The sequence below is a fragment of the Rana temporaria genome, chromosome 4, assembly GCF_905171775.1.
Source record: "Rana temporaria chromosome 4, aRanTem1.1, whole genome shotgun sequence".
NCBI lineage: Eukaryota > Metazoa > Chordata > Amphibia > Anura > Ranidae > Rana > Rana temporaria.
Window position 1 is genome coordinate 401,292,280 of NC_053492.1, and position 26,315 is coordinate 401,318,594.

Below are 26,315 nucleotides of genomic sequence, written 5' to 3' on the forward strand. Positions count from 1 at the left end.
GTCACACTGTGTTCCTGGGGAAAAGTCAGAGGATGGAGTTGAAGTCTCTTCCTGTAGACAAGATGGGGCGCTGTGGCAAGGAATGGACTACAATTAACTTGATACTTTGTGTCGGCGTACAGTCATGGCATGCAGCCAGGCCCGGACTGGCCATAGGGCACACCGGGCATATGCCCGGTCGGCCGCAGCTGTCAGGGCCACATATCAATTTCGGGCCTGACCGACTTCATGGGCAGCTGCTAGAGCCGGCCCTGCTCACCCGCTGCCGGCCTCTCTGCGGCCGGCTCTGCGGGAAGGGGCCGCATCTATGTTCTTCTGGCCGGGGTCCCCAGTCCCCCCCCGCCAGAAGCCAAAGCATCTTGGCTGCTCCGTGGGTGGGGGCCGCTCAGCCGGCACCAACACGGCCAGCTCCGCGGCCGTCCGGCTGACTATTCAGCTTAGGGGGGCGGAAATCAAGAGGTCAGGTGACCATGAAGGGGGAGGAGCTGCCTGGAGGAATCCCCTTCTGCCTGTCGCAAATGTGTATCTGCAGCCACTGGCACCAGGGCCTAGAGAAGACTGCTAAAAAGTAAGTAACGCCAGCCAGCCAAAAATTATGTTTTACACGTGCATTTACACAGCATGATAAGAGCATGCTTGGAACTGGTCAGTGGTCTCTTTTACACAGTAAAAGAGAGTGATGCTGAACTCAGGTTGTTTAGCATCACTCTTTACTGTGTAAAAGAGACCATTGACCAGACCCAAGCATGCTCTTATCATGCTGTGTAAATGCATGTGTAAAACATTGTGTGAGAGGGACATTTGTTGGGCCCAAAAGGTGCATTTAAAGTGTATATATGATATTATTTATTTTATTTTATTTTTTGTGTTTGTAATTGTGGTATGTTTAGTACTGGTTGGCTGGGTAAGTGCAGTGTTAACAAAAAATCATATATACACTTTAAATGCATGACACCTTTTGGATTGTTTTAGACCCCTTTCACACTGAGGCGTTTTGCAGGCGCTATAACGCAAAAAATAGTGCCTGTAAAGCGCCCTGATAGAGCCGCTTTATTTACTCCAGTGTGAAAGCCCCGAAGGCTTTCACACTGGAGTGGTGCACTGGCAGGACGTTAAAAAAACGTCCTGCAAGCAGCATCTTTGGAGCGAAATGAATGGACAGTTTGGCCATACCGCAGCACTTTGCAGATGGTTTTAACCCTTTTTCGGCTGCTAGCGGGGGGTTAAAAGCACTCCGCTATCGGCCGAATACCTCCGCAAAAATGACGGTAAAGCACCGCTAAAAATAGCGGCGCTTTACCGTCGCCGCCCCCATGTGAAAGGGGCCTTCTATATAATTTGGGGTAATAGATTTTTAATGTGCCCTAAAATGAACTATAACTGTTAACGACACTTTACAATCGGTTTACAAAACGCAGCACAGTTTGCCGAATCTGATCGCATGGGTGTGAACACCCATGCGATATGATTCTGGTGTGGACAATAAAGGGTCCTGCACCAGTGTGGTTTGAATGCAGTATGATTTGAGCCATACAAATCCATGGCCCAAGTTGCACCCCAGAGACACCACATGTAATTCGCACAGGAATGTTGAGCGATTCCTGTGCGAATTACATGTGGTGTCTCACACCGCAGTAGTGTGAATCCGGGCTGAGGCCTTAAAGCCAGCTGCAGCATTCCCCTTGGCAGGAGTGAGCTCAGGTGTGTTTGGATCCTAGTCTGAACTATCCTGAGCTTTTTAGCCAGCATAGCCCAGCAGCCGCACATATACACTCCTCTTGTATATGTACAGCTGCAGACCATGAAATGTCCTCGCTGCTTACAATTGGAAGCACACTGTAATAGGAGGGGGCCGGGGGTAGGGGGGTTGATTTAATAACAAACATGTCATGCTTCCCTGATCTATATATAAAAAAAAAAATGGGCTGCTCAGCCTAAAATGCCCGGGCCTATTATTTGTCCCAGTCCGGGCCTGCATGCAGCGCAAGACTCCTAACTGGCCTGGTCCCTCTGAGTTACCTTTTTGCCAGTGACACAGCATGACAGGGCAAGTTGAGTGGACAGCAACATCCAGAGTTCATGAGGTGGGCAGAGGTGTGGGCAGCAGAGAGGGAGCCTTCTGTAGCGTTCAGTGGAGCTGAGAGTCTGCATAATGTGAGCTGTCTGAAGACTGCAAAGGAAATGCATGGTGATTATTCAGTGACTCCCTAACAATGTTTTTTTTTTGTATTGCACGGTGCTGCAAGTGCTTGTTGTATGTGCACTGCCCCACAGAGTCCTCAGAGCGTTGATGTTTATGCCATATTTTGGCCTTTTTTGCATTGGACTTTATTCACACAGTTTTTTTTTTATCATTAAAATTTTTGAATATTGTGGATACTTTTTGAAAATTATAAATGCTGCTTTGATCGCACATGATTTATAGTGAGGCGCCACCCAAAAAGGGGAAGCTCCGCTTGTTCGCACCCTCCCCCCCCCATTCACTGCAACATTTGACCCTTTCACGTCTGTCACATATGGTCACGGTGAACCTGCTCTCATCTGTGAAAAGCATGGGGCACCAGTGGCGGACCTGCCAATTCTGGTGTTCAATGGAAAATGCCAATCGAGCTCCACAGTGTCCGGCAGTGAGCACAGAGCACACTAGAGGATGTCGGGCCCTCAGGCCACCCCCATGAAGTCTGTTTCTGATTGGTCAGAGACATTCACACCAGTGGCCTGCTGGAGGTCATTTTGTAGGGCTCTGGCAGTGCTCATCCTGTTCCTCCTTGCACAAAGGAGCAGATACTGGTCCTGCTGATGGGTTAAGGACCTTCTACGGCTCTGTACAGCTCTCCTAGAGTAACTGCCTGTCTCCTGAAATCTCCTCCATGCTCTTGAGACTGTGCTGGGAGACACAGCAAACCTTCTGGCAATGACACGTATTGATGTGACATCCTGGAGGAGTTGGACTGCCTTTGCAACCTTTATAGGGTCCAAGTATCGCCTTGTGCTACCAGTAGTGACACTGACCCTAGCCAAGTGCAAAACTAGTGAAAAACAGAAAAGATGAGTAGGAAAAAAAAATGTCAGACACCTCCACCTGAAAAAACATTCCTGTTTTGGAGGTCATCTCATTGTTGCCCATCTAGTGCACCTGTTGTTAATTCCAATTAACAGCAAAGCAGCTGAAACTGATTAACAACCCCCTCTGTATACACCCCTCCCCCTCTGCTACTTAACTGACCAGATCAATATCCCAGGAGTTCTGTTTCAAAAGTATTCCTTTAATTTTTTTTCAGCAGTGTGTGAGTATATATACCGTATTGGCGTATACCGCGCACTTTTTTGCCCTGAAAATCAGGGCAAAGTCGTGGGTGCGCTATATATGCTGATACCCGCTTTCCCGCGCCGAGTTTGAATACTGCGCCGGCATATGCCGAGCGCAGTACACTCGTGTATAGTCGGCCAGTCTCGGCTCCTCCCATTCTCATGTCCTGGATGTACAGGACGTGAGCGCGACAGTAGCCGAGCCTGCCCGAGTGTACTGTGCTCGGTATATGCCGGCGCAGTATTCAAACTCGGCGTGGGAAACGAGCGAGGAGGACGCCGCAGAAGGACGCCGGACCCGACGAAGAGGACACCCGAAGCCGCAGACGGACGCCGGACCCGACGAGGCCGCCGCGCAAGACACCAAAACTGTAAGTACAAAATCCTTTTTTCCACAGGAATTTCTGGCCAACTTTAGGGGTGCGCGCTATATGCGGGAGCGCGCTATACCCCAATAAATACGGTATATATAATGTATACACCTATTGAAAACTTCACATTTCTTTTCTTTAGCACTGACCCCATTTATATTTTCAATCTGTAAACTTTATTTGCTATTATATAATATAGTCCAATTCTGCTTTTTTGCCAATCTGAAAATATTTCACAGTGTTGATATGCAGGATTGATGTGTTCCTTTTATCATTGAGTCTATAGAAAGAACATCTGTCGCTATAAAATCATTAATGACTTGCAGGTGTCTGTATTCCGAATGACTGGTTGACACTGAGCTCTGACAACATGCAGAATGCTGAATCTGCAATGTTTTTTTTTTTGTTTTGTTTTTTTGTGAGTCCTTCTGTTTGACATCTGGACACAGTCAGGACATCGGAGACACGCTTGTTGCATGAAAACTTTGTATTCAGTGTCTAAAAACTAGCATGTCTCTAGCCCCAGCCATAATTGAAAACTACAGACATCATTTAAAAGACATCTGAATTTTTGTTTTTAAATAGTGGAAACTATGCATAGTAATCAATGTCAATGTGGTGAGCTGCTCTGTTGTGGAGATCGCTGTATAAACAGGTTCACAATTGTTTTGTAACTGCCATACCTTTACAGCATTGTCCTTGATATATTATGCCTTGTGCCCAGGCCTAGAGCTTCAGTTACTAGCATTAGATAATAAAGCCTTAACCACTCTTAAAGTGATATTAAAGCCTTGTTTTTATATATATTTTTTTAAATAACAAACATGTTATACTTACCTGCTCTGTGCAGTGGTTTTGCACAGAGCAGCCCGGATCCTCTTCTTCTCTGGTCCCATGCCAGTGCTCCTGGCTCCTCCCTCCTCCCGGGTGCCCCCACAGCAAGCAACTTGCTGTGGGGGCACCCACGCAGGCATGCTCTTGACCCCCACGCCTCTGTGTGCCCCAGAATAATGTTGGTTTATGACTAAATGCGTAGGGAGGAGCGATGTGCTGACGTCACCACGTTTGAGCCGGCCGGCTTATTCATACCTGTTTTTAATACTTTAATGTAACAACTAGGGTTGCCCCAATACCACTTTTTTTAAGACCAAGTACAAGTACAGATACTTTTTTCAAGTACTCGCCATTAACAATACTTTTTTAATGTCATGTGACAGTTTTCAAACCACAATACAGACTAATGATATCTTATTTATAATTATGAAGAACTCTAACTCAAGACATTATAAAATAACAAAACTGGCACTGATAAGGCAGCACTGATGAGGAGGCCCTAATATGCAGCACTGTTGGGCACTGATAGGATTAGGTGGCACTGATTAAGCATTACTGATAGGTGGCACGCACTGATGGATGGGCACTGATGGGTGGCACTGACAAGCTGACACTGATAGGGTGAGTGATGAGCACTGATAGGTGGCACACACTGGCTGGGCATGGATAGGTGGCACGCACTGATAGGTGGCATGCACTGATGGGCACCACGCACAGGTGGCAAGCACTGATAGGTGGCATGCACTGATGGGCACCGATAGGTGGCACGCACTGATAGGGTGCAGGGTGTACCAAGATGGGCGTCACAGATTTTCAAGCACTGACAGTGTACTGGCAACACGGAGTGTCACTTCCTTTACTGAATGTGATGGCTCCGGTCGCCGGCTACACCCTGCAAGTTTAACCACCTGAGGACTCCACTCTGCTCTCCGCTGACTCCCATCCCAGGTATCGGCAAAGTACTCGCGCAAATGCTCGGTATCGGTACCGATACTAGTATTGCTATCGGGACAACCCTAGTAACAATCCTATCTAAAAAAATAAACTGTGAACTCTGGTTTGTGTTATAATTATAAGTTAATTTTAAAGTGTTATCCAAGGCAATATTTTTTTAATTAAAAATAACAAACATGCTATACTTACCTGCTCTGTGCTAAGTGCCCCCATAGCAGCTTGCTATGGTGGCACCTGAGCAGCTGATCTGTGTGTCCATTTACACAGAGCGTGGCTTGGCTAAGCCCCCCGCTCTGTCCTCATTGGCTTTCCGGCTGTAATTGACAGTGCGGGAGCCAATGGCTCCTGCTGCTGTCTTGGCCAATGAGGAGAAAGAGCCCTGGGAGAGCCGCTGATCTTGTGAACCTCGCTGGATCGAGATGGCGCTCAGGTAAGTATTAGGGGGGGGGGGCTAGGGGGAATGCTGCCCCTGCACTGCAAGGGTTAAATGATTGTTTGCTGGAGGACTGGGGGAAAACTGTTTTATTTACTTGATCCATCGGTCCTCTAGGCTGCAGAGGTGGCATGACCCTTGGCATCCTATGGGCCCTGCATCAGTCTTGATGACTATCAGGGGCATCTGACCACCAGAGTATTGAGAAGAAGAGGCTGTCTTGCAACACGAAGGGGCTTGAAGAAGCTGAGGATCAAGCAAATAAAAACTTTTTTTCCCAGTTCCATAGATGCTTCTAACTCTTGCAGTATATGGGCGTTTCCATTGGAAGGGAGGATTTTTACCTTCCCCGGAGCTGTAATTATTTTTTATTATTCTTCCTTCATCCGACCTCTGCAAGTACTGCTTTACAGAAAAAATGTATTTTGTCTTTGGCATGTTTGAATTATGAGTAAACTTGAGCCAAATTTGATTTGTACATTTCTCCATAACCAAGTACTTCTAATTAGCTGAACAAAGGCCTCATTGTTCTATCTACGAAAATAGTTTTAACATCATATGATAGCTTTATCCAAAACATTCATTCTTTTCTTTGATTTTCTTTAATTAACCCAACTGTGTAAAGTTTATGTCATTAGTGTGTGTTACTGTTCATATGAGGAATGTACATTATTCCTCCAAGCAGGATAGGAGTTTGGAGAAACATATTCTACTGCCGTCCTAAAGGGAAACTGTATGCATCTTTGTTTAGGTTTTGGATAGTGTGTGCAGTAGTGTATTTAGGTTTTGTGCTGCCCTAGTCCTGACAACATTTTGTGCACCCCCTAATTAAAATATGGTCCACCCCTTCCTGTCAAGGCCACAGCCCTTTATGTTTAAGACCCGCCCTGAAATTTTCAAGTGGGGACACTAGTTCTTAGGGCCTGGGAAGGCATTGTATTCCCTTAATTTGCATAGATTTCCTCTGACTTCCTGTTTGGCTATGGGGCAGGAAGTAAAGGGAAATGTCTGCAATGGGTCAGGGATGGTAAAAAATAAACTGTCAGGGGCTATAACCCTCCCTTACTCTATCCAAAATGAAAAAAAAAAGTGTTGCCTATAGTTCTCATTTAAGCACAAATTTCTGATAATTTTAACCTCTTTACCACCGTGCTATAGACAAAACACGTCTACAGCGCGGTGGAGTTCTGGGAGGATGTCCCTGGGACGTCCTCCCAGAATCCTCCTCTCGCGCGCCCCATGGGGCTGATGGCGGCCGTTTACCACGTGATCGCTCCGTCAAATGACGAAGCGATCACTTGTAAACAAACCGACGTCATGTGATGACGCCGGTTCCTCCCTCTCCTCTCTGTACCGATCGGTACATTGTTAGAGGAGAGAGGGGAGAGCGGAAGCAGCAGCAGCTGCTGTGGCTGGATCTGTGACAAATGCAGTCACAGATCCAGCCATCCATCCCTCCCTGTGCAATACTCTGCAATACCAGCAATACTCTGCAATAACCCCCCCATACTCTGCAATAACCCCCCCATACTCTGCAATAACCCCCAATACTCCGCAATACCCCGCAATACCTGCTTATATGACAGAAACAAGATTTTTTTTTTTACAGAATTTTCAGTGTTTTTTCTTTTATAGCGCAAAAAATAAAAAACCCAGAGGTGATCAAATACCACCAAAAGAAAGCTCTATTTGTGGGGAAAAAAGGACAACAATTTCAGATGGGCACAATGTTGTATGACTGAGTAATTGTCATTCAAATTGTGAGAGCGCCGAAAGCTGAAAATTGATCTGGTTAGGAAGGGGGGTTAAGTGCCCAGTGGTCAAGTGGTTAAGGAGAGGACTAAGAAGATAAAACCATGCCTGTGGTGCAGCTGGAAAAAAGCACAGTGAGGAAGGATTGTGGTCCAGAATGATAGGACAGTCAAAATTAGAATCAGCTTGCGTTACACTAATGCCCTGTACACACGATCGGTTCGTCTGATGAATACGATCCGATGGACCGTTTTTATTCGGACGAACCGATCGTGTGTGGGCCCCATCGTTATTTTTCCCATCGGTGAAAAAACGTAGAACCTGTTTTAAAATTATCTGATGGTTAAAAAACCGATAGAACAAAACGATCGTCTGTAGGCAAGTCCATCGGTTAAAAATCCATGCATGCTCGGAAGCATTGAACTTCATTTTTCTCAGCACGTCATAGTGTTTTACGTCACCGTGTTCTGACACAAACGGATTTTTAACCGATGGTGTGTAGGCAAGACTGATGAAAGTCAGCTTCATCGGATATCTGATGAAAAAATCCATCAGTCCGTTTTCATCGGATGAATCGATCGTGTGTACGTGGCATAACAGTGTAGCGCAAGCTGGCGGGGATCCTTTCCGTGCTGCCCCCCTGCAAAGTGCTGCCCTAGGCCTGGGCCTTGTTGGCCCAGGCCAGGATACAGCGTTGAGTGTGTGGAAGGGTTAGGGTTATGTACAAAAATAAAGACTGGTTAAACCCACAAGTGCTTTTCTACTACTACTATTCCTTTATACTGACCTTTGAAATTTACAAATGCAGCAGTTTAGAAATCGATGAAAGACTTGGCACCGTGACAAAAAGTGCATATCATATACAACTATATAGATGAGACCAAAATGAGGGACAGTCCCTCGAAATCAGGGACAGCTGGGAGCTATGTATACCGTGTTAAAGGACAGCCCACTCCCTCCCTCCTCCTCCATGCCCACTAACCAGCTAAACACAATAGGGGTGGAATATTACGTATAGATTAACCACTTCAGCCCCGGAGGATTTGGCTGCCAAATAACCCGGGCCACTTTTTGCAATTTGGCACTGCGTCGCTTTAACTGACAATTGCGCAGTCGTGCGACATGGCTCCCAAACAAAATTGATGTCCTTTTTTTCCCACAAATAGAGCTTTCTTTTGGTGGTATTTGATCACCTCTGCAGTTTTTATTTTTAGCGCTATAAACAAAAATAGAGCAACAATTTTGAAAAAAAAAACAATATTTTTAACTTTTTTCTATAATAAATATCCCCCAAACATATATATCTAAAAAATGTTTTTCCTCAGTTTAGGCCGATACGTATTTTTCTACATATTTTTGGTAAAAAATAATCGCAATAAGCGTTTATTGATTGGTTTGCGCAAAAGTTATAGTGCCTACAAAATAGGGGATAGTTTTATGGCATTTTTATTAATATTTTTCTTTACTAGTAATGGCGGCAATCAGCAATTTTTATCGTGACTGCGACATTATGGCGGACACATCGAAAACTTTTGACGCTTTTTTGGAACCATTCACATTTAAACAGCGACCAGTGCTATAAAAATGCACTGATTACTGTATAAATGTGACTAGCAGGGAAGGGTTAACCACTAGGGGGCTAGGAAGGGGTTAAGTGTGTCCTAGGGAGTGATTCTAACTGTGTGTGGCTGGGCTTGCTTTGACACGACACGACACAGGGAAACAGACAAAAACAGAGTCCGCGGGTCCCACAGGCATGGTCACGGAGCTCGCTGCAGGGGCGCACGCGCCACCAGTGGCACGCACGGCATGAAATTCAAAGTGAAGTAAATATACGTTACTTTGGCCAGCCATGCCATTTTTCCGACGTAAAAGTACAGGCGGCGGTCGGCAAGTGGTTAATTGTGGCTTCACCTCCCTCTTATTCCAAGACACAGGCTGGAGGGGCGTGACAGAGCCTGTGACTGCCCACCCATGTTATTTCTACAAAATAATAAAGATTTGATTTCAAATATATATTTGTATGTCAATTTGAAACAGTTTTTTTATATGAATTATTTTTACTCCTGTACTTCAAAGGCTGTTTTTTTTTTTAACATGTGACCAGCAGCAGAGGACTATCCTCCTGCTTATGTTTACCTGCAGACAGGCTGGGAAAGAACTGGGTCATGTGACAGCTGTATATTGATTAGGAAAAAGGTACTTAGATTTTTTTTTATTAAAATAATTACAGTGCCGTCATCCACATACAGAAATAGAAGAGACAATGTAAATTGAACAGTGTGTGTTTACTATCACTTTAACGCTCCTTGCTCTGATCCAACAACCTCTGCAAGGCCCGTCCTCTTCTACTGCTCTGAACAGCTCAGTATCCCAGCAGTCAGTTGCTTCAGGGATGGGGACCATGAAAACACTACAGTCACCCCGTTTATCTGTAGTGGTGGAGCAATACATGGATCTCTCCCGTTTGCTAGATGTAAAACAATTACTTCTCATGTTTAAACAATGCTATTAGTCTAGTACTTCTCTATTCCACAGCTCAGCGTCATGTAGCTGTTGTCTCAGAGCTGAGGATGCTCAGTAACACTGTAGGCAAGGTGTGCAAAAGGTAATTAAACGTAAAGTATCAAGGAGAACACAGCAAAGCTTGTGCTATCAGATTGCCAACTGTGTTATCTCTGTGCTCAACTTCCTCAGCTCTGAGGTGATTAATAGGTACAGGAGGCTGAGCTGTGGAGCGGAGAAGGTGCCGACTGAGGCCCCTTCTCCGTGTTTTTCGAGCCTTTTTCAAGCTTTATTCAAGCGTTATTCAAACGAAGCCTCATCTGCAATCCCACTGTGAAAGCCCAAGTGCTTTCAGAGCCCTTTCACACTGCCAGTGCCCGAAAAACGCTGGTAAAGCCCCGCTAAGACCTTAACGTTTTAGGACGTTTTTGCAGTGTGAAAGGGCAAGGCTTTTTTTACAGGGCTTTTCAATTCATTTCAATGGAGAGGGGCGTTTTTTTCAGCGTCCAAAAGCTGCTCCAAAGATGCTGCTTGCAGGACTTTTCTCAACGCCCCGCCAGTGCGTTTTTACAGCGCTTTCAATTCATTTCAATGGAGAGGTGCGTTTTTGGAGCATTTTTTCAGCGCCCAAAAGCTGCTCCAAAGATGCTGCTTGTAAAAAGGGTCCATTGAGATGCATGGAGAGCGTTTTATGAGTGTTTTAATAGCATTATTTTTAACGCTAAAACACTGTAAAAACGCTTCAGTGTGAAAGGGGTCTAACAGAGCAGTGTTAACACAGGAGAAAGTTTTGTTCTATATTCAGGAGAGATAAAGGGCTGTCTGCACGCTACAGTATTACAGTATACAGCAGTGTACAGCATGCCTGAAGAGTATGAGCTGGATGTAGCTGCAAGAACCATGTATTGTACCACCACTAGCAATGAGCAGGGTCACTCTGCTCTCTCCTTTTCAGCATCCTTAGCCCTAAAGCCATGGTTTTGAGTTGGACATGTCATGCGACTTGGGGTCTCACAAGTCGGATCACATGTCGCAGAAGTGTGAACCAAGCCTTACAGAAGAGGGTTTTGGGAAGAACCTCTACAATGTGGATGTAAGCAGAGCACTTCTTCCCATGCAGATATATATCTTTGTGCCCAAAGTTCAGTTTTAAGGTAAGGTTCAATGAATGTTCTACCCCTAACAATTTGGTTAAACTTTGAGGAACGCTATGGGAAAGATTTACTAAAACTGTGCAACATCTGGTGCAGGTCTGTATATAATCCAATCAGCTTCCAGGTTTTATTTGTCAGTGCTTAATTGAGCAATCTGAAGTTAGATGCTGATTGGCTACCATGCACAGCTGTATTAGATCTTGCACTCTCCAGTTTTAGTAAATCCGCCCCAGTGAGTAGAATTGAAATCACCTTCTGTAGAACCGACACTGAGCCCAGGTTCACACTGGGCTGCGGGAGTGAAGCCGTGCGAGTTCAGCTGAACTCACACGATTTCATTCCCGCTGGCAGTCCCGATTTCGGCCGCGATTTCAGAGACATCTGTGCAGGTTTCTGCACAGATGTCAATATAAATCGCGGCCCGAAATCGCAAAAAAGAAGTACAGGAACTACTTTTTGAAAAATCGATGCAGCGCCGCAGATGCGGCGTCGCACCGATTAGGACGGTGCCATTGCCGGCAAATGCCGCCGATTTGAGATGCGATTTGACATCTCAAATCGTACCAGTGTGAACGAGGCCTGAGCCCAGGTTCACAATGGGCTGCGGGAATGAAGCCATGCGAGTTTAGCTGAACTCGCACAATTTCACTCCCCCCTGTCAGTCCCGATTTCAGCCGCGATTACAGAGACATCTGTGCAGGTCTCTGCACAGATGTCAATTTAAATCGCGGGCCAAAATCACAAAAAGTAGTACAGAAACAACTTTTTGAAATCGGTGCAGCGCCGCACCGATTAGGACGGTGCAATTGCCAGCAAATGCCGCCGATTTGACATGTCAAATCGCAGCAGTGTGAACCAGGGCCGAGTCAAATATAAAAACGCATTACTGGTTCGACATGACAGGGCAATGGAGGACCCAGTTCAGTGACATGACAATGTTTCTTACAAGCTCAAGGAGCATGGCTGCAGTGCAGCTTACATCTCTTCTATCCATTTAACAGCTTGCTGTTGGATTCCAGATAATTTTATATATAAAGCAAGAAACCTGCATCGTCCAATTATATAAGAGCACTTGTCTGGCACTGACCTACGCTTGAGTCAGCAGTTCCATTTAAATCATTTATTCAATTAATTAAGCAGAAAAAGAGCAGACTACACTATAGACAGCCCATTGATTGATACATTTAGTGTCCTGATTTCTCCTGGCCATTTACCAGTCTTCAAGATCTGGAGTCATTCAACTGCATTTTAACCCGTCATAACAGCGGTTTCATTTCCTTGCCCAGTGCAGTGCGTTTTACTCCATAAATAGAGTTTGCTGGAAATAAAAGGTTCTGCCGCTGTAATAAAGTGTACGCCCCAGACGCAGTGATGGATCGCACATGTCAATTCTAATTGGTTTTCCACAAGACATGTGATGTCACTTGGATGAACTTACTTTATGTCTAAACCAGGGCATAACTCATAATTTTATGTAGTGGTGTTTATGGCATTATGTTAGGTACAAGCTACTGATCATTTAGACTCGTTTATGGAGATAAATCTTCCATGTACATTCAGCTTAATGCATTATTTCTGTTTTGCTGAATCACAAGATTTATTCTCATTTGAAACCAAATGCATTCTACAAGACGGAGAGTAGACATACAGAGGCCATAAAACAAGTTAATCATTGTCTGTGATGAGCAGGAAAATTATAAGTCAGGTTGAAAACTTGCTGAGACAGACATGATCACACACACAGAAACGTATATGTAACGTTAACATATATATGTATAGCCAATACTTTTTTTTTTTTTAAATAGAGTAAGAAAGGGTTAAAACATTTGCAATTTATTTTTTGCTGTGTATAATAGGAGAGGCACAACAGGAAGTTAGACAAAAAAGTGAGTCTTTGTTGTCCGCAGAACAGGTGATCCCTCACCTTTTTTTCTGGGGACAACTCAAGAATTTTCTCCACTCATTTATTTCTCTGTGAAAATGATCACCAGGACAAATAGAAAGGTGGATCTCCCCAATGGGAGAATAACGGTAACAGTCATATATATGAGCCAGCACTTACGTTATGTATTCAAAGAAAGCCATCTTTTTTGAAATACCAGAAAAAATAGTGTACTATGGGCATGCAATAATAATGTAAACAGGAGTCAGCAAGTGTGCATGTTAATGAGGTCAAGGGCTTTTCCACCACAACCTGGCCCAGGGGGTGTGACTTATCAGAATCTGGAAGTTTCCTTTAACAAGGGGACCCCTAGTCATTTACAAAAAAAATACACATGTAAATAAACTGTCAGGGAATTCCCGTAAGATGCTTTGCACATAGACGTGCGCAAGCGCATAGTCTTTGCCATAGAATGGCTCACAGATGCGCGCCAGAGCTCGCAATTGCGGGCACGCATGCGCACAGATACGGGCACGCGCGCACACGTACGAGCCTAATTCAGTTTGGCGCCAGACAGCCTATTTAAAGGGTGTCTGGGCTCTTGTGCCCTTGCTGACTGATCTTCAGCTTGTTTCTGTAATCCTGCTTGATCCTGTATGTTTTCCCAGTATTCTGACCCGGCTCCGTTCCTGACTCTGGCTCTGTCTACGATTCGGTACCTCACTGCCCGCTTGCTGACGAACCTGGCTATCCCTGAGACCTTGCTCCTGTCTATGCCCCTGGTCACTGTTAACCCTTGGTTACCTGCCTGGCTTTCACCTGTTCATGCGCAACTCATCACGGACTACTCCAGGCCGCTGAACCCTGCCAAGCTGTTCTCCCGGGACCCCCGGCTCCAGGCACTCGTGTCCCTCCTGTCCTTCGGCTTCCTCTGTTTCACCTTCAGCGGAGCCAGGACAGGAGATATAAGAGAGGCCGACCTCATCAATTCAGTCTCCCATCCGATCCCTGACAGTATCAGTCAGCCAATAATGGAGTCTGAAAGGGAGGCCTCTCCACCCAAGGACTTTTTGCAATCAATCGCTGCATTAACGCACATCGTGCAAAAGTTGCAAGCAGATCTAAGTCGCATGGAAAATCAGTTACCAACTAACGCAGAGACTTTGCCACTTTTAGGTCCTTCTGATGCTACAGATGTTGCTACTCAGACGGAGGCCTACATATTCAGTGGAACCTACCCTATCCCTGAACCCCGAGTGCCTATCCCCGAACGCTTTTCTGGAGATCGCAGGAAATTCCGGAATTTTCGCAATGCATGCGAACTTTATTTTTCTCTCCTCCCAAGAACTTTCTCCACGCAAGATGTCAGGGTGGGATTTGTTATCTCCCTCCTTCTGGATGAGCCCCAATCCTGGGCCTTTCAGCTTCGTGAGCAGCTTGATCCAGCCCTAGCCTCTATGGACTCTTTTTTCTCCGCCATGTCGCAGCTGTACGCTGACCCCTTTTGTAGGCAGACTGCCGAACAAGAACTCAGCAAACTACAGCAGGGCCAGAGACCTGTGGAGGATTACGTAACAGACTTTCGCCTCTGGAGTACTGATACAGAGTGGAACCAATCAGCCCTTCATCACCAGTTTCGCTGTGGGTTATCTGATGCTATTAAGGATGAACTTGCCAGAGTGGAAGTACCCCCTGTTCTGGAGGACCTGATTAAACTTGTCATTTTGATTGACCGACGGTTACGGGAACGCCAGTCTGAGAAGACCCACAGAGACTTTCCCCATCGCAGATCCAAGAATGCCATTACCTGTCTCTCCAGTGACACGACTAGCTCACCCCGAGCTCCTTCTCGGAAGAGTTTTTTGAGGTCCCCTCTGTCCGCAGCCGAACGCCTTCATCGCCAGCACTCTGACCTGTGCCTCTACTGTGGTGATGCCGGTCACTATTTGCGCAGCTGTCCTGTACGGCCACACAAATCCCCTATTAACTGGATCCACACGCTGCATCCACCCGGACCTGACCGGGTTCACCTAACCCTTCCTTTTCATCTACAGCTCGCTGAGAAAACAATTTCCGTCTCTGCAATCATAGACTCTGGTGCCTGCAGCTGCTTTGTGGACTCTAGTTTCGCAGCTCAACACAATCTCCCTCTTAATACCAAAAAACAAGGGTTCGTGGTACACCTTGCTGATGGCTCTGATATAAAATCTGGCCCAGTAACACAGGAAACGGTCCCCATCCTCTGCCTTTCTTCTACCAGTCATCATGAGTTCCTACGTCTAGATGTCATCTCGTCACCCTTATTCCCTATCATCTTGGGTATGCCCTGGCTGAGGGCACATAATCCCAGCATCAATTGGCTTACAGGGGAGGTCCTTTTCTCTTCACCTTACTGCCTGGTACACTGTATTTCGCACGAAGTACGCACCACTACACCTCTCCTGGCCATCCAGCCTGATCCAGAAACCTCAAAACTTGTTCCTGCAGTCTATCACGAATTTCTCGATGTCTTCAACAAGAAGAATGCAGACTCTCTACCTCCTCACCGGGCCTATGATTGCCCCATAGAACTGTTGCCCGGAGCTGAGATTCCGTTTGGCCGCATCTATCCTCTTTCTGAGCCCGAATTAGAAGCCCTCCGTCACTACATCGACGAAAATTTGGAGAAAGGCTTCATCCGACATTCCACATCCCCTGCAGGGGCAGGCATCTTTTTTGTCGAAAAAAGGATCATACCCTCAGACCCTGTGTGGATTATCGAGATCTTAACAAGATAACGGTTAAGAATCGGTACCCACTTCCTCTGATTCCAGAACTCTTTCAAAGATTGCGAGGGGCACAAGTGTTCTCTAAGTTAGATCTGAGGGGTGCATACAACTTAGTCAGAATTCGTAACGGGGACGAATGGAAAACTGCATTCCGAACACGCTTTGGACACTATGAATACCTTGTCATGCCATTTGGCCTCTGCAATGCCCCTGCCACATTCCAACATCTGGTGAATGACATCTTCCGGGACTACTTAGACTTGTTCATTGTCGTCTACCTGGACGATATTCTTATATTTTCCAGTTCTCTTGATCTTCACAGGTGTCATGTAAAGAAAGTGCTTGAAAGACTGCGACAACACCATTTTACGCTAAAGCCGAAAAATGCGACTTTGAAAGACCTTCTATCCAATTCTTGGGACTTGTTATTTCTGCAGAAGGCATCTCTATGGATCCGCAAAAAGTTGCTGCTGTGCTTGATTGGCCTGCTCCTGAAGACAAGAAAGCCATTCAACGTTTTGTAGGCTTTGCCAATTTTTATAGAAAATGTATTAAAAACTTTTCCGGTATCATTTCTCCTGTCACCCAGTTGACTAAACAACATACTTCTTTCAAATGGACTTCCGAGGCACAGGATGCCTTTGAAAAATTAAAGACTTTGTTCACTTCTGCCCCCATTCTAAGACACCCTGATCCTGCTCTGGCCTACGTGCTCGAGGTAGATGCCTCTGAAACCGCAGTTGGGGCTATACTATCCCAAAGACAGGGGGCTAAATCTTTACTCCATCCAATTGCCTTCTTCTCTAGGAAACTGAACTCTTCTGAAAAGAATTATGACGTGTCGGATCGTGAACTATTAGCCATCAAAGCCGCCCTAGAGGAATGGCGCTATCTGTTGGAAGGGGCTGCGCATCCTATCCTTATTTTTACCGATCATAAGAATTTGGAATATTTAAGAACTGCCAAACGCCTAAGACCCCGACAGGCCAGATGGGCACTATTCTTTTCACGCTTCACTTTTCATCTTGCCTTCCGCCCCGGATCCAAGAACGGAAAACCCGATGCCCTCTCACGCATGTTCTCTGAGCCGGCCTCATCTCCTGAACCTGACACTATATTACCTGCCAAAAACTTTCTACTCCTGCAGGCAGATGTGATGTCCCAAATCAAGGAGGCATTTGCTAATCATCCCCCTCCTCTGGATCTGCACCTTCAACCAAAGGATGGGCTCTTCTTCCACAAGGAGCAAATTTTTATTCCTGAGCAGTTTAGAGTTCACATCCTCAAGAAATGCCATGACCATCCACTTGCCGGTCACTTTGGAATTCACAAAACCTCTGACCTAGTGTCCCGTTCCTTTTGGTGGCCTGATTTATTGAAAGATTGTAGAGATTATGTCAGGTCCTGCTCCGTATGTCTCAGAAACAAGTCTGATCGTGCCAAGACCTGGGGGTTGCTAGAATCCCTTCCTGTACCTGAAAAACCTTGGAACATGATTTCCTTGGATTTTATTGTGGAACTCCCCCCGTCCGAAGGATTCACCACCATCTTTGTTATAGTGTATCGTTTTTCAAAGATGGCCCATTTTGTACCTCTGAAAGGAACCCCCTCTGCCTCTGAAACCGCTTCTGTATTTATTAAGGAGATCGTGAGACTGCATGGCATTCCAGCAAGTATAACCTCAGATCGTGGGGTACAGTTCACCTCCAAATTTTGGAGGGCCCTATGTAAAGCCTTGAGGATTGAACTATGTCTTTCATCTGCTTATCACCCGCAGACCAATGGTCAGACTGAGAGGACTAATCAGTCCCTAGAGCAATACTTGAGGTGTTTCTCATCCTTCTCTCAGGATGATTGGGTGTCCCTACTCCCCTTGGCGGAATTTGCGTATAATAATTCTGTTCATTCTGCTATCAAACAGTCACCCTTCTATGTTAATTATGGGTATCACCCTTCCTTTCTACCCGATGTACCCATGGAGACTTCTGTACCAGCTGTGCAAGAGAGACTAGACTTTTTTACCACCAATAATCAACTCTTGCGAGAAACGATCCTAAAGTCACAGGCGACTAATAAGAAGTTTTTTGATAGGAAGAGAAGAGGGAACCTGAACTTGAAGCCAGGAGACAGGGTTTTTCTGTCCACAGCTAACCTAAAACTGAAATGCCCTTCAAAGAACCTTGGGCCAAAATTTTTGGGCCCTTTTCCGATAAAAAAACGGATCAATTCTGTGGCTTTTGAATTATCCTTGCCAAGCAGTTTAAAGATGCATCCTGTGTTCTACATTTCGCTGCTCAAGCCTACGGTCTCTAACCCCTTCCCAAATCGTGGCACCGAAGCCCCTGCCCCACTACTGGTTGAAGGAAGTGAAGAATGAGGTTGAGGCTGTTCTGGACTGTAGGAAGAGGGGAGGTCGGACTCAGTTCCTCATTAAACGGAAAGGTTATGGTCCTGAGGATAATTCCTGGGAACCAGCCTCCAATGTTCATGCTCCCCGGTTGATACAGGCCTACCTCCAGCTTCATCCTGAAAAACGGTCTCTTGTGGGCATCCGGAGGCTGCCCCTAAGGGGGGGGCAATGTCAGGGAATTCCCGTAAGATGCTTTGCACATAGACGTGCGCAAGCGCATAGTCTTTGCCATAGAATGGCTCACAGATGCGCGCATGCGCGCCAGAGCTCGCAATTGCGGGCACGCATGCGCACAGATACGGGCACGCGCGCACACGTACGAGCCTAATTCAGTTTGGCACCAGACAGCCTATTTAAAGGGTGTCTGGGCTCTTGTGCCCTTGCTGACTGATCTTCAGCTTGTTTCTGTAATCCTGCTTGATCCTGTATGTTTTCCCAGTATTCTGACCCGGCTCCGTTCCTGACTCTGGCTCTGTCTACAATTCGGTACCTCACTGCCCGCTTGCTGACGAACCTGGCTATCCCTGAGACCTTGCTCCTGTCTATGCCCCTGGTCACTGTTAACCCTCGGTTACCTGCCTGGCTTTCACCTGTTCATGCGCAACTCATCACGGACTACTCCAGGCCGCTGAACCCTGCCAAGCTGTTCTCCCGGGACCCCCGGCTCCAGGCACTCGTGTCCCTCCTGTCCTTCGGCTTCCTCTGTTTCACCTTTAGCGGAGCCAGGACAGGAGATATAAGAGAGGCCGACCTCATCAATTCAGTCTCCCATCCGATCCCTGACATAAACACATACACAATTTTTGCCAAGTCCTTTATTAAAAAAAAAAAAAATCCCCAATGTAAATCCATTATCCATCACATCATCCAGTGATGTAACACCACATTAATCAGGATAAATGACAGCCACAGAGCCAAAAAAATAAATAAAAACACCGCCCGCTGAACCCTTCACTTGCCAGCATCAAATGACATCATAAGGGGGCAGGGGGTCACCCAGGGACATCACTGGTTGACTCCACCCCTTTGTTTACTTTAGTGGCAGGGGAAGCAGAGCTGTCATGCAGACCCACTGCTGAAGTAAAGGGGTAGGGACACCCAGTGGCATATCCATATATGTTCAGTGAAGTCATAAGTGGGTGGGTTTACCCGGTGACATCACAGCAGGGCGGAATGACAGCTTTCCTTCACCTCATCAGTAAAGTAAAAAAAGGCATCATGACGTCATTGCCCATAGATGGGGTTACCTGGTAATGACAGCGGATGACCCTGCCCCTTTGTTTAATTTAGCAACAGGGAGATCCGGCAATGTCAATCAGCACTGGCAAGCAACAGGAGCAGTTAGGTTTGACAGGTGGCAGACTTTTTTCATAACTGGCAAGCAACACTAGCAGTTGGCTTTGACGGGTAGCGGGCTTCTTCGCCGTGTGGGTCAGTGTCCATCATTAAACGTAAATTACTTCATTGAATCACGTGAATAACGATGGATCTACATCAGGGGACATTCCCCCCCCCAATAGTATTGTGTGTTCCATTACCCCCGTGTTGAGGGCATGTGGCCTTCCAGGCTGCATGCTCGATAAGGGTGTGGTATGGACTTGGGAAACTTCACAATATTTTTTTAAACAACATAAATAGTGAAAATAAAGAATATATGATCAAGTCCAATTTAGGTGTGTGAATAACCCAGAAATGTGCTAAAAAGTTTATATGGTGATATGGTAAACTGCAACAGCCCCCTTCAGGTGAAATGGCCGTAAACCTTAAGGACTGACCAAAAGGTCAAGATGTGCTTAAAATGGACAGGGTGGTCTATATATACTGATCACTTCCATCAAGAAAGCTCTTTCTCCTTGGTTTAGTGACCCTCCTTCTATAGGGACACCTGGGGTAAATTGGTTCAATGATCCTCCCACGAGAAAGTGCCAAGCCACATTGCTGGAACTTGGCCTTGGGAAAAGTTTGTTTTATCTCCCTTAACTATCCCGCACCAAGCACTTATTCTATCTCCTCATCCCTTTCACCCTGGTTTTCTTTTGAAGTTAAATTATACTGTTTATTTTTCACTGTTTGTAGATTACGATCTCTTCAATCTGAAACATACCTCCTAAAATGTACATTGTACCACTGAACAGCCCTATAAGCTGTCAAATACTTATAATTCTTCATTTGAGAAGCATTGTTAACTGAGCTTGTAACCATCTCTTTATTACAAATGTTATTGAATTTTAACTTTTACTGTACTTTGAAACAACTAATAAAATATTTGAACGATAAAGCTCTTCCTCTCTAGAGCCACACTTCACTCCACCGATCTCTCTGCAGTGTTTACACTAGATCATTGTCTCCCATCTCAGGTATCGCTCAGAATATAAATAGACATTCATAGTGGCAAGTATAAACCAATTTTTAAATAATTAAAATATTCCAAATATGCTCACATTAGGAACAATCTTGCATAGTATCAGTGTAAAACATGTAGCAGTATTGCCTCCTCAGCGCACTTCCGTATACCGGAGTCACCGCAAATAACGTCATCGGCTCCATCCCCCCAATTTTTTCAATTGTTACATTTTTGGAGTTCACCAGCCCCCAAAATCTATAGCAGACCTGAAGGGACCTGAAGAGCCCAGTAAGGATTTGGGAAGTTGGGAAGATGACTGAGCAGATGATGCCCACGTGAAAGGGGCCTAACAGGTCACTTTTATGTTATCAGTGAACAAAAACTCTGCTCCAGTGTGGCCACTGAGACCCAGTTATTCCCCCATTTGCAGCTGCCATTTTGTCTTGCATAGAAAACGTGAAGCTGAGCTGTCGGCAACAGTTGATATGTCAAATTCTCCTGTACCATCAGCCAGGAGGAGAGGTTAGAAATTAAGATAATGAGAGATCTGTTGACTTCCGATATAAACTGAAAATTTCATATTTGTAACAGTGATATTAAATTTTCTTTGGACTAGCCATTTTCCTTGTCAAAATTATCTTTATTTGGTGATTGTAAAGTTACATTGTACATGTAGCAAACTTTTGGTATAGTGAACAAAAGGTTGGCATTCCATATTCTCAACAAATTATATCATCTTTAGAATTAAATGCAAAATAAAACAAAGAAGAGTATAACCAAATACTTCTGGCGACAACTGGAGAAGCTTGAGTATTTAGATGTGGAATGCTTACAGTCTGTCCCAGTTGCCTCGTTTCCAGATTAGCCGTACATTAAAGGCTACAAGTTTCTGTTTAACACAACCTTAAACATATTAATTATGAGTTACAAAAGTACGCTACCATCTCTGCGTCGATTGTAAAAAATAAGAGGATATAATCACATACAATAACTAACCGGGGGAAGGGAAAAAGGGGATAGAATAATAGGGTCTGCAGGGATGGGCTTGGTTCTGTTGTCAATATATACCTTATATAACAAATGTGTTTATTGAGCAAGCTACCATGGCATCATTACTCCTTCGTTAAAGTTTCCTGGTGCTGTGTATTGCGTCCACAGGTACCATATATTTTCAAACCTGGCGATCGTGTCCGTGTCCAATGCCTCCATTTTGGCATGTGACATCGCAGTATTTATTCTATTTTTTGTTTCCGTCACTTTTCCAGGCTTTAGCAATGGTCTGCTTGGCCGCAGTAAAGAGTTGTGTTAGTAGTTTAAATTGTGCGTGTAATAATTTACTGGGTTTTAAATTCAAAAGGGCTAATTTAGGGTCTGGAGGAATTTTCAATTTGGTCCGGATATTTGCTATCTCGAAAGTCTTTTTCCAGAACTTCTGTGCTTTAGGACACGTCCACCATGTATGAAAATATGTACCCGCGGTTGTACAACCCCTAAAGCATTGTCCAGAGTAACTCGGTACATATTTGGCTATTCTATCAGGCACCAGGTACCATCTGGTTAACACCTTATAATTGGTTTCCAATGCTAATATGTTGGAGGAGGCAGATTTAGTGTTTTGCCATATCTGGTTCCAGTCAGAGGTATTGAGTACAAGATTTAGGTCATCTTCCCATTTCTGTACATATGGGAGTTTTGCCATACTAGTTTGAGTCGTTGCTTGGAGATATAGGGTCGATATTGTACCTCTTGCGTGTGGATTTTCCTTGCAAACTCTTTCAAATGGAGACATCAGGTTTTTCGGTGTCGCCGGGATCATGAGCGACTCTACAAAATGTTTTATTTGGAGGTATCTAAACAGTTCTGATTGGGGGATACCATATTTCTTGCACAATGTTGGGAAGGGCATGATGCCTGATGGACCTAGGAATTTATAAACATATATACAATCTCTTTTCACCCATTCCTTGAATGTGTTAGGGAAGATCCAAGCTGGGTAGAATGCAGGATTTTTGTAAAATGAGAGCAATGGATTAAGGGGGGACTTTAATAGGTATTTAGTTTTGAATTTGTCCCACAATGACAGCGAGTGTTTAATAATGGGGTTGCAAATGTTTCTGCATGACTTTGGGGAGATCCATAATAAGTTAGCTGGTGGGACGGGGTCACATTTAGCTGCCTCTATCGCTACCCAGAGGGGTGCTTCCTTTTTTGCATGGTATTTGGCAAGGGTTGATATTTGTGCTGCTCTGTAGTAGTTCACCAAGTTCGGGTACCCTAATCCTCCGTGTGTTTTGGGGAGGTGCAGTATTTGCGCTTTTATTTTAGGCTTGGAGGAGCCCCAGATAAAGGTCGCCATTCTTTTCTGTGCTATTCTAAAAAAGTATGCCGGCAGTGGGACGGGGAGCACTCTGAAAAGATAGGACTAGCCATTTTCAACTATAGGGTGCCTCCAGAGGTTGCTAAGGGTTCTTTGAGCTGTGGTTGATTGATCTTCCATTTGATAGTGCCTGCATAGTTCTGGGGCCAACACCACTTGGCAGAGCCAGTGGCATGGCACCATTGATCTATTTAGCAGTTTGTAGGGGTGACATTATGTCCAACAATGTAAGGGCTGCATTCTTCCCAATTACCACTGATGTAAGAGGCAATTTTTCCATGATCCTCAAATGAATTGTTTTTGGCAGGGGTTCCTCTGAATCAAAACATTTTTTTCAAGGGTTCCTGGGGTAAAAATGGTAAGAAAGGCTGGTCTAGACTGTGCAGTTGGGGAGAAAGAACAAATGTGTAGAAATAGCTGATGGAGAATATTATGAATTTGCCACTATGTTGATATGCTTGGGAAACAGAAAGGTTTACTTTACAAAAAACAAAAGATAAAGGATCAAAACACCAAGGCACACAACATTAACTACCGTATATACTCGAGTATAAGCCAACACGAATATAAGCCGAGGCACCTAATTTTACCACAAAAAAATGGGAAAACTTATTGACTCAAGTATAAGCCTAGAGTGTTCATGTGCATGCCTTCATGTGCCACACTTTGCCTCACTGTGTCCATGTGCATGCCTCACTGTGTCCATGCCTCACTGTGCCCATGACTAGACTGACGTTTAACATGGGAGTCTATGGGGCTACATGTGTGCCAAGTTCCCTGTCCAGGGGACCTACGACCGTCCGGTACCGGGTCCTCAAAGTCTCTGGAGAAATGACCATTTAACAAATGGAGTCTATGGGGCTACATGTGTGCCAAGTTCCCTGTCCAAGTTTTCTGGAAGGGGTGCCCGGGTTGAAAAATCGGTGCTCCCCGGCCGTAGGTCCCCCGGACAACAAACATTGCAAACTTGTAGAGGAAGAGTGGGGCTACATGTGTGCCAAGTTTGGGGTCCAGGGGACCTACGGCCAGCCAGTACCAGGTCCCCAAATTCCGGAAGATCAGGCACAAAAAGGTGACTCGAGTATAAGCCGAGGGGGGCATTTTCAGCACAAAAAAATGTGCTGAAAAATTCGGCTTATACTCGAGTATATGCGGTACTTCCCATCTGCGATATAGCCGGAACACGGCTACAATGCAGGCTTACTTTCCCGGGAGGTCGCCCTATGACATCCTCCCATGATCATACTGCCTGCATGCCCCCTTGCTACACACAAGTGGCACGCTCTGTGATCGCTGAGTCTTTCGGACCCAGTTGATCACAGATCGGGGTAAAGGGCCAATCACAGCAGCCCTTTACCACATGATCAGCTGTGTCCAGTGACAGCTGATCACGATGTAAACACAAGCCAGTTATCGGCTTTGCTTTCCTTGCGCTGCCAGTGCAAAGAGGAGAAAAGAGCCAACAACCGGCTTGTGTTAAAGGGACACCTTGACTGATAATCAGGGAACTGATTATCAGTGTCCTGAGCATCAGTGCAGTCCCAACAGTGCTGCCAATCAGTACATCCTCATCAGTGCAGCCTCATAAGTGCACATCAGTGAAGGAGAAAAATTGCCTGTTTGCAAAATTTTATAACTATAAAAAATATATATGTATATATGTTTTTTTCAAAATGTGGTCATTAGGTAATTACTGGGCATATGTAATGTGTTTTTTTTTATTCTCTTAACCATCGGTACCACAACCTCTGTAAGAAATTAATTCATAAAGGTGCATTTATAAAAAAAAATTGCTTAGCAATTTGCTCAATAAAAGTGCATGTACATTTGTCTTGTACAAATAGGGCAAAGAAATAAATGTTTTTTTTAGGCTAGTTCTTGTGCTGGTGGAATGCTTTTCACTGATTTTAAACTGAGAATACAGCAATTCGCATAATACTTAGCGCCATTTAGTGGCTACAATTTTCCATTTTAAATCAATGGAAAACATTCGACCAGCAAATAGACTAACAACATTCAGGTTTTTGTGGTCTATTTGTACATAACAAATATACCTGAACTTTCTGTGAAGGAATTGCGATTCACATTTTTCAAGCAATACACTGCTTAGATTTAGAATATATGTGATTTATTTACTCGTCTTTTTCTTTTCTTTTCTTTTCCAGCAACCTGAATTTTTGTGCCTTGAATTCAATGAAGCCAAACTGAATGAAATGCTGAAGAAATTGTCAGAGGTGGAGGAGAGCCTGGCTGCATTAACACAGATCAGTTAATCAATCAAAGAAAATGTGTACTTGTTATAATAAAGTATTATGAAAAAAAATTGTGTGTTGGGATCTATAATAATCCGAGCAGATATTTTCACTCCTTACAGATTACCTTCTTGTTGTCTTCACTTTGCAGTGCAATATTGGTGTAGATCAGGGGTGTCAAACCCAATATCATCGTGGGCCGCATCAGCATTATGGTCGACCTCAAAGGGCCGGTTTTATCTGTAATACTATATAAATGTATTTACACTTTGTCATATTAAATAATCACCCTTACATTCGATTATTACTGGTTTTAGTAATAACTTAAGACTTAAAGTAGATTTAAACCCTCACATATACCTGAAGTGAACAGCCTCAGATGATACACAGATGAAACAAATCCTCCTACGTACGTTTTTTCATGTATTCAGCTTTATATATTCTTTAGAGAGTGCACATCGTTTTAGAGATTTTCTCTTCCTGTTCAGCAGAATAGACTATTGGCATACAGCCAAGACAGCTGATTGGAGGAAAAGAACACACCCCCACTCCATATGGGGAGAGACTTGCAGAGCTGTGCTGTGACAAGTCAAGCTCTCTGCTAATCTATTTAGAGCAACCTCCCTCAACACTTATTTCAGGCTGGTTTTGTCTTGGTTGACAAAGAATTTGTCAGAAGTTATGCTGATAACAGAGCAACAAAATGCAGCAACATACACACACGTAGGAAACTCAACATTAGAGGTTATTTATTCTTCCAAAGAATACATACCTTTGCACAATGGCACTGACTAGTATTTCAGCGTTTCCTTTCGCCCTCATTTTCTTTCCTTTACTCAAGTAATGTCACCCCAGTGCTGACGAAGGTGGGCAGAGGAGGAGTAAACAAGGATGCTGTGCAGGCTCCCAACGTCCTTCTTCTCAACCGATTAAGTTGTTGGTTGTTAGGATGGTGGTAGCTGGAAGGTTG

General features: G+C 44.8%; 1 protein-coding gene across 1 annotated transcript in view; it reads left to right on the forward strand.

Moving 5' to 3' along the window:
• COMMD1 (copper metabolism domain containing 1) overlaps positions 1–25,416 on the forward strand; it is a 266,194-nt gene extending 240,778 nt beyond the window's left edge. Inside the window, exon 3 of the mRNA XM_040351208.1 lies at positions 25,259–25,416. Within this exon, the coding sequence (XP_040207142.1) occupies positions 25,259–25,366 (108 nt within the window). The 3' untranslated portion in view covers positions 25,367–25,416. The remainder of the gene's footprint in view (positions 1–25,258) is intronic.
• The last annotated feature ends 899 nt before the right edge of the window (positions 25,417–26,315 follow it).